At 43.7% G+C, this 12,970-nt stretch overlaps 1 protein-coding gene across 2 annotated transcripts in view; it reads left to right on the forward strand.

The window, feature by feature from the left end:
- Nucleotides 1-2,766: 2,766 nt before the first annotated feature.
- caln1 (calneuron 1) overlaps nucleotides 2,767-12,970 on the forward strand; it is a 50,171-nt gene continuing 39,967 nt past the window's right edge. Inside the window, exon 1 of one of the 2 annotated variants that reach the window (XM_062385179.1) lies at nucleotides 2,767-3,131. Coding sequence is in view for 1 of the 2 variants with exons in the window: in XM_062385178.1 (XP_062241162.1) it covers nucleotides 4,962-5,161 (200 nt within the window). In the remaining variant the exon portion in view is untranslated. Of the gene's footprint in view, nucleotides 3,132-4,669; nucleotides 5,162-12,970 lie in introns of those variants that run through there. The other variant, XM_062385178.1, reaches the window with a different exon arrangement.

The following is a 12,970-nucleotide window of genomic DNA, read 5'->3' on the forward strand; positions in this document are numbered from 1 at the left end:
GATCTCACTAAGGAAGCATTTAAACCATCAAACCGGAAAAAAATACAGTTTGCACCCAAATAAATTATTCATATCCTCATGTACATGTGTTTGTATATTTGTATGTATATATGCACTCATAATAACACGAAGGTCACATGACCACGTCAATCTGCTTGTGAATAACAGGTGTGAGTGAGTCAGGTGTCAATCACTGTCACTCACAGTGAGATACAGGTTGTGTTACAACATCAGAACTCACGTGTGTTCATTTCTCTCTTCGTGTCTGTTTCATTCATCAGTGCACTTCAGGCTTTACAGCACACAATCTACTGTTGTCACTTTATTGTTGTGTTGTCTGGTTTTGGGGCAGAGAGTTGTGTTGCCTGGTTTTGTGGCCGAGCGTTGTGTTGCCTGGTTTTGTGGCCGAGCGTTGTGTTGTCTGGTTTTCGGGCCGAGCGTTGTGTTGCCTGGTTTTGTGGCCGAGCGTTGTGTTGCTTGGTTTTCGGGCAGAGCTTTGTGTTGCCTGGTTTTCGGGCAGAGCGTTGTGTTGCCTGGTTTTCGGGCTGAGCGTTGTGTTGTCTGGTTTTCGGGCAGAGCTTTGTGTTGCCTGGTTTTCGGGCAGAGCTTTGTGTTGCCTGGTTTTCGGGCAGAGCGTTGTGTTGCCTGGTTTTCAGGCAGAGATTTGTGTTGACTGTTTTCGGGCCGAGCGTTGTGTTGCCTGGTTTTCAGGCAGAGATTTGTGTTGACTGGTTTTCGGGCAGAGCGTTGTGTTGCTTGGTTTTCGGGCCGAGCGTTGTGTTGCCTGGTTTTCAGGCAGAGATTTGTGTTGACTGGTTTTCGGGCAGAGCGTTGTGTTGCTTGGTTTTCGGGCTGAGCGTTGTGTTGTCTGGTTTTCGGGCCGAGCGTTGTGTTGTCTGGTTTTCGGGCCGAGCGTTGTGTTGCCTGGTTTTGGGGCAGAGCTTTGTGTTGCCTGGTTTTCGGGCTGAGCTTTGTGTTGCCTGGTTTTCGGGCCGAGCTTTGTGTTGCCTGGTTTTCGGGCCGAGCGTTGTGTTGCCTGGTTTTCGGGCAGAGCTTTGTGTTGCCTGGTTTTCAGGCCTCGCTCTCATATCGACCACGTGTCTAAGTATCTGTCAAACTAGATGAGATCTGGAGGAAGGTACAACACATCTCCACGACACAGCAGATGATCCAGGGCTCAGATATTTTGTCTGATGGAGACTCCACATCAATCGAATGCTTTTTTGAATACGTCTCCAGTAAATCCACGTTTCTTCACCTCCTCACAGAGACGATCAAATGACCCAGAGCTTCCTTCTCCTCCCTGTCGACTCACATGAAGTCCCACCGAGTGAAAACCTGCTAAAAGCCTCAAAGTGTGAAACAGTAATTGTCCAAACTGTGAAAGAAGACATTTCCCTCTCGGTCTCCGTGGGCACATTACCCTGAATTCAGATGGAGACCTGAGGTGAAGTTACAAGACGCTGTGAGACAAAGACATTGGTTTTGATTACACTGACAGGAAGTGGGAGAGAGGAAGAGAGTGGGAGTGCAGAGGGAGAGATGAAGCGTCACAGGAGCTGAGAGATTATTTACAGGACGTTTAGATTCTCAACCCTTTGAACGGTTGAGTAGAATTTAAATGTGTTTTTCAGTGAAGCAGGAGATTAAAATATAGAGTCAGTGAAATGCTGCTGAGAAAAGACTCAACTAAACTTCTCCTGACATAACCTCCTCTTTTATAAAGTTATGTTTGACTTGTTTTGTTCATAACTTCAGTTATATAAAATGTTCACCTTAAATTCCTTTTATTATTCACTGGTCAGATTATTATTATTTCAACAGTTTGTCTGTTCATAATATGTTTATTATTAATTAATTTATTAATTAATTCATTTATTAATTAATTTATATATCTGATAGAGGCACGTTAGAAATCATTTGATTTCGAATTTGTTGCCATCGCAATTTTTAAATAAGAAAATAAAGCAAACACAAATCAATATTCAAAACAATATGACTTTCTTTCTTTCTTTTCTTTTCTTTCTTTCTTTCTTTTCTTTTCTTTCTTTCTTTCTTTCTTTCTTTCTTTCTTTCTTTCTTTCTTTCTTTCTTTCTTTCTTTCCTCTTCGGTTCTTGTCCCACAATCCTACATCCAACAATGATTTATCAGAAAAAGTATTTTGAGCAAATCATATTTTTGCTCAAAAGTAAGTTGTGCCATGTGTAAATTAAAAGTCATGTTTTTGTGTAGTTTAGGAAAATAAAGCAGGAAGTCCGGGAACTGGAGGATTTAACAGTGACAATTAAATCATAAAAACCAAACTGTCTGAGACTGAAGAGCAAATAAATTAAACTAAACGTTTATTAATGAGCTTTGTTCTCGAATATTAAGTCAAATAATAATAATAGGAATAATAACGATGATGGTTTTTTCATGGTGGTGGCCAGTGAGGACTTTACTTTGAAGGTTCTGTCCGGATATCATCGTCTTATCTAATTATCCTTCACCTACATTAGTTATACTTCTGTCAGAGGATGGAGATGAGAGCAGTGATGGATTGGACGTGTCACGTGAACAGTGTTGGACTCGTCACGTGTTTCCCTCCGAATAGAATCGACAAAACGAAAACAGATCAGAGACGCACAAGTTCGAGCTCAGCCAATCAGCGCGCTCCGTCCGGGTTGGAGCGTCTCCTCCGGCCACGCCCGCCTCTCATCGATACACAACCCACACGTGTGAGCGTGCGTGTGTGTGTGTGTGTGTGTGTGTGTGTTGTCGTGCATGGATTTTGACTTTGAGTCGTCGCAGCTGAGCAGTGAAATCTTCTCTGAGCTTTAATTCTCCTCCCGGATCCAAGCAGGAGCGAGTGGGGGGGGATTAAAGGAGAAGAACTGATGAGAGTTTGGTTAAAAGTGACATCTCCATCTTTTTTATTATTATTATTATTATTATTATTATTATTATGACCGTGGGAATAAACAGCTGCTCTGAATCCCGGATTAAAGGAATAACGCAGCAGTAACAAACCAGAGGAGCCGGATCGATCCACGAGGCTGGTGGAGGGATTCGAACCCCCGGAGTCTGGAGACTGGATTCTGCTGGGATCGATTCTCGGATTTGAGTGATCACGTGCTCGCAGCCTCAAGAGGTGAGAGAGCCTTCGAGCTTTTAGGTTCCTTCTTCTGTCAGACACCTGTTGATTGGATCAGTGACAATAATAATAACATAAATAATAATAATGATGATGATTCTAATATGAGCTGATGGTGAACTGTGAGTGTCTGAAGAACAAAGTCTCCTTCTTATTTTACTTTTCCTTCAAGCGTAATACGGTTTGAGATAAAACCCCTAAAGTTCTTAAATTAAATATTGACTCGTGACCTGTTTAAGATGTTAAATGTTAAGATCCAGAATTTTGAACATGACGTGACAGATATGATTCTGTGAACTCGATTCAAAACGACGCCAGTAAATCATAAGAAAACAGGATGTGAGCGCAGTTTGCATCTTGGTTGATCCAGACCCTTTCACACCGTTCACACGCAGTTCACGGGCGTGTGCGTGCGTGGATGCGTGTGCGTGTTGGGGGGGGGGGGGGGGGGGGGGGGTGCGAATGAGACGTCGTGGAGCTGTGACATGGCTCAGCAGAGCGCCCCCCCCCCCCCCCCCCATCACCATCCATCACCATCCATCCTACAAGTTACGCAGCATCCACCTCTCGAGCTCCATATGGTGGCGCACGTTGTGTTGTTGCCTGCGAGCTCACTACTATACACAAAGTGCGTGAGTGTGTGCGTGTGGACTCCATTGTTGGCACCACCTTTTCCAGTTTAAACACTGACCAGTAGACCTCATGGGGACCAGTGGACCTCATGGGAGCCAGTGGACCTCATGGGGACCAGAATCCAGAAAACGTGTGTGTGTGTGTGTGTGCTTGGTCCTGGTTGTTGCTGGGACCTGAATCCGTTTTACACGCTCACATTATGGGGACATGTCCTCTTTATGAGGACAATAAACAAATCCCCATTAAAAATGATAACATTTGAAGGTGAAGACGTGTTCAGGTTTGGATAAGGTGAGGTTTACAGGTTTTCAATGTAATGTCCTATGGAGACACACCTGTGCGTGTGTGTGTGTGTGTTTGTTTGTGTGTGTGTGTGTGTGTGTGTGTGTTTGTTTGTTTGTGTGTTTGTCACCTCCTCCTCTGTAACACTGATCTTGTGAGGACCAGGTCACCTGCTGTTAAACCCTATGAGACACAGTTAAATATGATTGATTGATTATTGACCTCATGGGGACAAAGCTCCGTCCTAATGAGGCTTCACATCATCTCTGAGCTCCTGGTTATGGTGAGAGATAAGGTGTGTCTCTCTGTGTGTGTGTGTGTATGTGTGTGTTTGTGTGTGTGTGTGGGTGTGTGTGCGTTTGCTTCACACACACTCACCAACACTCTCCTCTCGTTCTTTCACCTCATCTGTCAGTCTTGCTTCCTCCTTCTCCCATGCATGTCCTTTGCTTTTGGCAGGAGTGTCTGTCCACACCCCGTCTCTCTCTTTCTCTCCTCCCGTCTCCTCTGCCTCTCTCCTCCCATCCCTCCTTGCCCCCCCCCCCCTTCTCCTCCCTGTGCAGTTTGCAAGCGCGGCTGCAGGCAGGGCTGAGTCTGTCACTGGGACTCACTAATGAGCCTTCCACTCTGTCTCCCCATGTGGAGGAATGTTTGCACTGGAGAGCGAGTGAGCCGGCGAAGGAGGGGAGAGAGAGAGCGAGAGAGAGAGAGAGCGAGAGAGTGAGAGAGGAGCCGAGGAGGGAGAGCGTGAGAGGAGCCGTCGTACCTGCTGCTCTCGCTGCTCAAATATTAAACAAGGGATTTGTGGGAACCGATGCTGCTGCTCTGGGACCAGCCCAAACTGTGGAGGCAGCCCGTCTCAGTGGTGCGTGGACAGGCAGTCTGCTGCTGGAGGCTGCGTGTGAGCGTCTGATGGAGGAGGAGGTCACTGAGCCCGATCCTCAGGCGCTGGAGCCCGCCGCTCCTCCACCGGGGACGCACTCGGAGGTGAACGGGGACCTGCCGGGGAACCCGTGCCTGAGGGACGGGTCGGAGGACGTGATGGAGAGTCCGCTGAGGGATCCTGTGGTGCTGCAGTATCCTGCCCAGTACACCCCCGGCCAGCAGTGTGGGTAAGAACCAGCCAGAGAGGGGGACTGTAGCTGCAGGGAGGACGGGGACACTCCTGTGGGACAGTTTGGTGGACGTTTGACTCCCGGTCAGCAGTGATGGGTTGATGAATTACCTTTGCACCTGGCTGATGTGTCTCCCAGCACTTGTGTGTCTCCCAGCACGTCCCATCGCCTGGGACACACGTTTAACCTTTAATGGTAGTGCCTCAGGCTTGTGTCTCGGTGAAGCTCGGTGATGATCTCAGCTCGTTCTTCACAGCAGAGCGACAGACGAGCAGCCACTGGTCAGGAACTCATCTCCATGATGACCTGCTCTGGTTTTTTAGCATATTGGCTTATTTGTGTGTTTGCTGCTGCAGCGTGCACGACAATGAAACGTGCACAGACTCATCAGTGGTGTGTGAGATTGGTGATACAACTGACGTGTGATCAGAATACGTCACCTGTGCTCCGATGTAAAGTTCACAGATTCAACAGGAACCTGTCGTTCCCTCACGTGTGTGTGTGTGTGTTTGTATCACCTGCTCCCTGTTGTCGAGTTGTCCTCTGGACATTCTGGAGGAAACCGGTGAAAAGTTGCTGCTGCTGCATCTTTCGGTTTGAGTGGAAACTTTATAATTAACTTTCTAATGTGAGCGCTCGTCCCTCTGTGACGTCACCGGGACGCTGTCTCCAGGTCTCTGTGAGGAGGATGTGATCAGAGAGGCAACGTGCAGCCCCCCCCCCCCCCCGTGGTCTGCTGATAACTTTATTTTACCTGGTTTATATTTTAGATTCTGTGGTCGCCGGTACAAAATGTTCTGTTTGTCCCCCCCCCCCCCCACGGCCTGCTGCGGGGTCTGATGTGAGACATTGCCATCTGGCCTCCTTGTCATGTAGAAAGCTTTGAATAAATATGAGCTCTTTTCATCGTGCTCTCTTCAAAGAGGCAGGACTCCGAGCCGAGGGCTGGTTCCGTGTTTTGGTGATTTGGTGATTTGGAGCCGGTCGTGTGTTGAGGAGATATTTCTTCATAGAAAGGTCGAGAGGTTTGGAACTCGGTCTTTAAAGACACAAAGGTTTGAACTCAAAGTTCTGACCAACATGTTGTTTTATCACAAAGTTTCAGCTCAGGGACGATCAGCTGACTCCACCGACGTGAATAGAATTGGGGGAACTGTTGGATGTAGAATTATTATTCTTTCCTAACAAGTTTTTTATGTAAACATTTGGAGAATTGGTTTTTGATATTTTCTTTTTCTGAAGAATTTACAGACGCTCAGGAAAAAAAATGTTTACAGGATATTTTAATCCAATTGATATTTATAACGATCTCAATGCACTTCATCATTTTATAAAGACGTTTTATAGAGAAGCACAACAGCTGCCACAACAAGATATTTGAATTCAAATGATCAATAACTTATTCAACAGAAATCAAACAAAACAACAATGACTTGCTGATTTATAGTTCTGAAATGTGGACGATAAGCTATGTAAGTATTTTATTTTGAATACAAATTACTAATTGAAAAAACGATTGTTTTAACCTCCCAGTTAGTTAATTTTTTTATCCGTTTCTTTGTCTGTTGGTTCTGTTTGATTTCCATGAAACTTTGACCGGGGACGAGTTTTTGACTAAATTCCCAGGGAACAATTGTGCGTCATGTGGCGTCAGAATCGTCATAAATATTAGTTATTGACTCACAAAATTCTTGTGATCGTCACCTCAGAAATTCAGAAAGTTGCCGACAGTATTGGTACACAAGTTTCTATTGTCATCACTTAGCGTAATTTTGAAATCGGCTCTAAATAGTTGCTTCTAATCTGAATTTAGGCACATGTTACTTTTGTCACTTGCAACTTGCAAAGCAGGTTGCTCGTCTTTCACAAGCAGGCAACACTTTATTTGTTTATATGATATATATAATATCTATATAATCGTTGCTCTGTTATTATATAAACATTGAAAAGAGGAGTCTGTGTGGTTTAAACACCTTAAACACACAAACTCAACACATTTTGTTTCCCATGTCCACACAACTACGTCACAGCTTCGAGGAGAACATGAATCCAGAGTTATTCATTTTGATGAAAACATCCGACACGTGAAGATATCTGATATTTAGCTTTGTGCTCAGTTCCCTGGTCTGGTCTCCTCACCTCCATGTGTTGCGTTCAGGTGCGTCACGGATGTCCAGTTCTTTGCAGCGTTTAAATGTCAACATGGCGTCTGCCTGCTCCTTCCTTCAGGGTCAAAGTGTTTGGATTAGTCATCTTTGTCTCATCCTTGAAGTGTCACCGTGTGCACAGTGTTTCCCGTGCACACACGTTGAGTGGAGGTTTATTTATGTCACAGCTGTAATTGGGTTCAGCCCGGTTGTGACCCGGTCTTAACAACACTGAGAAGTCTTTAAAGCTCGATAATGATGCAGTAATAGTTTGTGTCGCACCGAGCTGCTACAGTGGAAACACACTTTGAATTTATGCTTCCAGTGGTTTTTACCTTCTGAAGAATCTTCCTCCCTGTGACTGATCATCATCATTAAAGCAGCAGCCGACCCACGAGCTTCATTCTACTGCTTAAATCACCGTGATCCATCAGAGAGGAGAGAGATGAGCGGCGGCTCTGAGACGCAGGATCAGTCAAAGTGTTCAGACCAATCAGGTCGTTTCGTTCAGGTTAACGATGCCGTTGGTTGTTTGTGTGCAGAACTTTCTTCTTCGTCCTCGTCTCTCTGGCGGAGCGGGGTGTGTAAAGTGCTTCTCAGGGAAATGCAGGAGAATTGAAAGGTTTCAAAGTCTGAGAGCAAACGTTTTTCTTGTTTTGTGTAAGAGTTGTGAGGTGTAGAGCTGCTAAAACTAGATCTGCACTCGGTGGAATCGCCTAATTCAATCCAGCTGGAGCAAATTGCACAGACTTGAATATATATAAATATAAAAATGTTTGATCGTTTTCATCAAGACCCATTAATTATTCCCTTGGAAATCAGGGAAAGAAAGAACGTCTTTCTTTGTGATGACGTCAGCAACTCGATAATTTTCAGACTTTCTGAATTCTTCTGACTTGAGGTGGCGTTCATGTGAATTTTCCCAATTCCGAACAAATATTTCAGATTAGTTCGACACAACATGAACGCACAATAATTCCCTGGGAAGCCCATGCATCTCATAACCACATGCACATAACCTCCTTGGTATGATTAATTAATCTGTGTTGTAGCCAATACCAGGAACATGAGCATCATTAGTTTCTATACAATCCAAAATAAAATCTTCAAGTTGCTAATTTGTTCACATCTAAGAACCATAAAACATAGAGTCATTGTTCATTTGACAGTAAACACAAAATGTAAATATGCTGCACTTCCCCTACAAGCTGCCAGATGTGTCATAAGTACTGGTAATTTTCTAGATCTCTAGAAGTTCCCTGAGTTCTGAACCTCCAGAAAAACACACAAGCCACGTTCCAGATTTCTGACCTGTTTCTGTGGCCACGTGTTTCTCAAACATCTAACTTAACCTTCACTTCCAGTCACCAGGAAACAAATATACTGGTTTTATCGTGGTCTGGGAAATGCATCTGTATTTACCAGTAGAGCTCCTCAGACGTCAGAGTGAGTAAAAGCTTTAGGTGTCCAATCAGAGCGAGTGCAGCCGTCATCACTCGAGAGTCTCGTCTGAGCCAAACGCTGAGTCCCAGTGAGGCCATTAGGGAAGCAGCATCAGCTAATGGGCTTGAGCGTCATGTAGAATGTGAGTTACTGGTCCATAAAACACGGACATGTTTCATCTGAACACGTTCATGTGTGATCGTACACACATTAAACTGTTGATGTCTCAGTTCAGCAGCCGCTCGTCTCCCTGTTGTGAGGCAGCTACACATTTCACTCCCCTGAAAGTGGAGAGGAGTCAAAAACTATATTTAATGATAATTCATGGGCTGAAAAAACAATCGTAGATTTCAAGAATAAGTAATTTTTATGAAAATATAGTCATAATTTTTGTCTTCGTGTCTTTTAGAGCAGGAACATCAGACGATCATTCTGTTATGAAATCAGGAATCTGCCTTTTTTCTTTATTATGTTAAAATTAGAACTTTATTCTCATATAAAGACGAGTTGCTTCTCCATTAAAACTGTATTCTCCTAAAATTATGACTTTTTAAATCAATCAATCAGATTTGATTTGCATAGCCCATATTCACAAATAACAATTTGTTTATTAATGATCCTAATTCTTTGTCGTAGCCTGTAAATGAGGACTGGTTATTTTCCCGGTTTCAAAGCAGGTTACATTGGGTTTAAAAACATGCACTTTAGAGAGATCCTGACCGAGGAAGGTCGGTGGTTCGACCTTCCCGGCAACTCCACCTCTTTGGGAAATATAATGATCCCTGATTTCCTCTGACATCAGCGTACGAATGGTGTGTGATACAAAAAGGGTTTTAATGCGTATCTGGACTCTGAGATTATGTATTAACTATTTCGTAATTTATAGACTAACAAATGAAAAACAATGATAAATCGGCATTGACGTGTTGGTAAAGATTTGGAGATTCTGAATTTGTCTCGGCCGCCTGCCCAGTAAAACGCTGAGGTACTGGTTCTATCTCCATGGCTCATTTTAACCAGCCAGTCAATCTGAGCATTAAATCCCATAATCCTCTGCTCCTTTTTTCTCTTCAGCTAATACATGTCAGTCCACAGGGGATGGCTGTTTGATGGGGGGGGGGGGGGGGGGGGGGCAGCGGTGATCACCTCCTGATTTAAGTGATTACTGTCCTGCTCCTCAGGGTCTCAGCTCCTGAGGATCAATCTCACCCAGTGTCCTGATGCAGCTGTGTTCTCCTCCTCCGTCAGGGCTGTGATCATGAGCAGCCTGTTTACTGGAAGACTTCAGAAGAATCAAAATGACCTTCTCACTCCATGATGCTCGTTTATTTGCTCATGTTTATGTTATTTTTAGTTTTTAAGCGATCGTGTTAATCCACCATAAACTACTGAGACAGCAAACAGCCGAGGAGACGTGTTCTACTATGAACTCAATTAGTAGACGGGTGTCAAACTCAACCCCAGGGTTACAGCTCAGGCCGAGAGGAAGACATGGGGAGAGAAGTGAGAGGGAGAATAATAAGATGAGATAATAGAAAGTAGGAAAATCCTACCAGTGGCAGGAGGAGGCTGCACAGAGGCTCTAATCACGGCAGCACAGGATCAGAAGAGTCAGGGGTCCACCACACCAGATAGAGGCTGTGCAGAGACAACCTGAGACAGTCCACCTCATGACAGCAGGGTGTGAGATCCAGGTATTTTTACCTGTTAAAAGGGTTTTAGTAGTTTTTTCTTACTCTTGTTGAGGGTTAACGACAGAGGATGTCTCACCATGTTAAAGCCCTATGAGACAAATTGTGATTTGTGATTATGGGCTATACAAATAAAATATGATTGATCAATGAGGATCCCGAAGCGACGGGAACATCTAGAAGGAAGCGTGGAAATACCAAAGACTGAAAGAGAAGCTGGAGAAGCTCTACAGTGTTCATTCAGTAACATGAACATTTTCCTATCAGCATCAAACTCTCCCACTGATACAGACGCGGCTGTGAAAGACTCATAACCACAGATTCTTATCGTCCTCCTGATAAATCAGTGGAGCTTCACTTCATTACGACTCCTCCTCCTCTGCCGGAGAAACTCTTAATCCTCTTAAAGGTCCACTCTCACTTTCTTCTTCTCCTGAGGTTTTCACGTGAGGAGGATTTGTTAATGACTAAGATCTTAACCATGAGGAGAAATTATTATTTACTCATAATTTCCTCACCAGGAGAAACTAGAAAGCTTTATTTATATGAGGTCTCAGCACATGATCTCACTCCTCATCTCCTGTGATGATCAACATGATGTCCCTGAGATGCTGTCGTACAATGACATCTCATCTCATCCATTCCAACCCTCTAACATTCAGTTGTTGATAAAACACTCAAAAGGTTTAATTTGTTCAGTTTGGGCTTCTGTAAAAAACATGGCTGCCTCCATAGAGAGCATCCTCTCCCGATGTAAATATAAAGTATTTGAATATAAAGGCTCATTCTTGGGTTAAAAAATTTGTACAATTTAGATTAAAAACAAACTTGTGACAACATCACTAGAATTATTTTCTATTCGTTTTAGATCCTTTCTCCTAAATCGTGGACCTTTAATGTGTTGAGCTTCCTGTGACTCGTCTCTTTTAGTTTTCTCTGAACAGAACGTGTCAGGACTTGTAATTGTCGATGCTCAGGGATGCGGAGCGTGTTTCGTTTACCGAAGGTTATAAAAGAAGATTCGATGTTCGAGGGACTTTAAACATCGATGAGGATTCTAATTCTCTAATCTCCTCTTTAAAGATATATGAGAGTAACTTCAATCAATGGGACTAAAGATGCTTGAAGAGGAGGAGGAGGCTGTAGAACTGAAAGAAAAACAAGAAGAGGACAAAGGGAAACGTAAAAAGTAACAAATATAAACTTTTGAGAATTATAAAATTTAAACCTTTCTGGAAAAGTCTGTTTTGAGAGTTTGTTCAAAAATCAACTTTGACCCTCGGGCTTCAATTAATAGAAGAATAGATCGAACACCTTACATTGTGGGGTTTTGATATTAATCTATTAATAGAGCAGAGCAGCTTTCTACTAAAACACTGATCAGCTGTCGACCAATCAATTTATTCATCAGTGCTCCGACTGCAGCAGCTGTTCTCTCACATACCGTGTTTCATGGAAATGCTTTATTACTCCTCACCCCCGAGTCCAGACGCTGTTTGACGAATCAAACATGAGATTAAAAGAGATTAATGGTTTTTCTAAAAAAGCAATGAAGCTCCTGACAGAAACGGTCAGACGGTCGAGAACACACGACCTTCCTCGTGACGGTGACAGGGAAAGAGCCGAAGGGAAGGACGTTTGTAATATTCGTACTGACAGCAGAGAGATGACTGAATAATTGATGAATCAGGAAGTGAGAGCTTCGGGCGCAGGCTCGGACATTTTGATGTGAAGGCTTATTAAACTGACAAGAAAGATGCAAGGGAGCGGTTTTCAGTTTGAGAGTCAGCAGACGACTCGCAGGGTCCAAACTTCCAAAGATATGTGTTTATCAATTACTCTAACATCATTTATTTTATTCATAATTGGATTTTATGCTCTGGATCTATATTTATTTATCATATGCGTTATCTTCAGGAGGGAACCGACTTCTCGGACTCGGCACCAGTTTATTCGTGGTCTAAAAATACTATTATTAGTATTAATGTTCTTGGAAACTTGGCTGAGGACACAACTGCAGGTTTGACTCAAGACCCAAAAGAACCGAACCTCGTCCGTCTTCATGTTTAAATTCCTCTTCAGTCTCACAAGTTGCCTCTTGATAGAAAAGCTTTTTTAAACTTTAGGATCTGACTCTGCAGAAACGTGTGAAGTTCAGTCGATGAAATCACAAACTCACAGATCAGGTGGCTGTTTCACAGAACTTCTGTGTTTTTGAATTCTGTCTCCTCAACGTGCTCGTCGAGAAGAAATCCAATTAGAGAGGAGGTCATCCTCCATGTGCTCTTATTTCCTCCTGCGCCCTCGGGCTTCGATTTATTTAATAATTTATTCCGTCACATTTGCACAAACAGTCACGTGCACACACACACACACACACACACACACACACACACACACACACACACACACACACATTTCCTACATTTACTTCTTCTCATACGAGTCTCCCTCACTGTGTGACTTCCCATTTAGAGAATGAGTTCTGCTTCGTTTATAGATCCTGTTCACGCCGCTCGGTCGGT

Source organism: Platichthys flesus, chromosome 4, assembly GCF_949316205.1.
Source record: "Platichthys flesus chromosome 4, fPlaFle2.1, whole genome shotgun sequence".
NCBI classification, from domain to species: Eukaryota; Metazoa; Chordata; class Actinopteri; order Pleuronectiformes; family Pleuronectidae; genus Platichthys; species Platichthys flesus.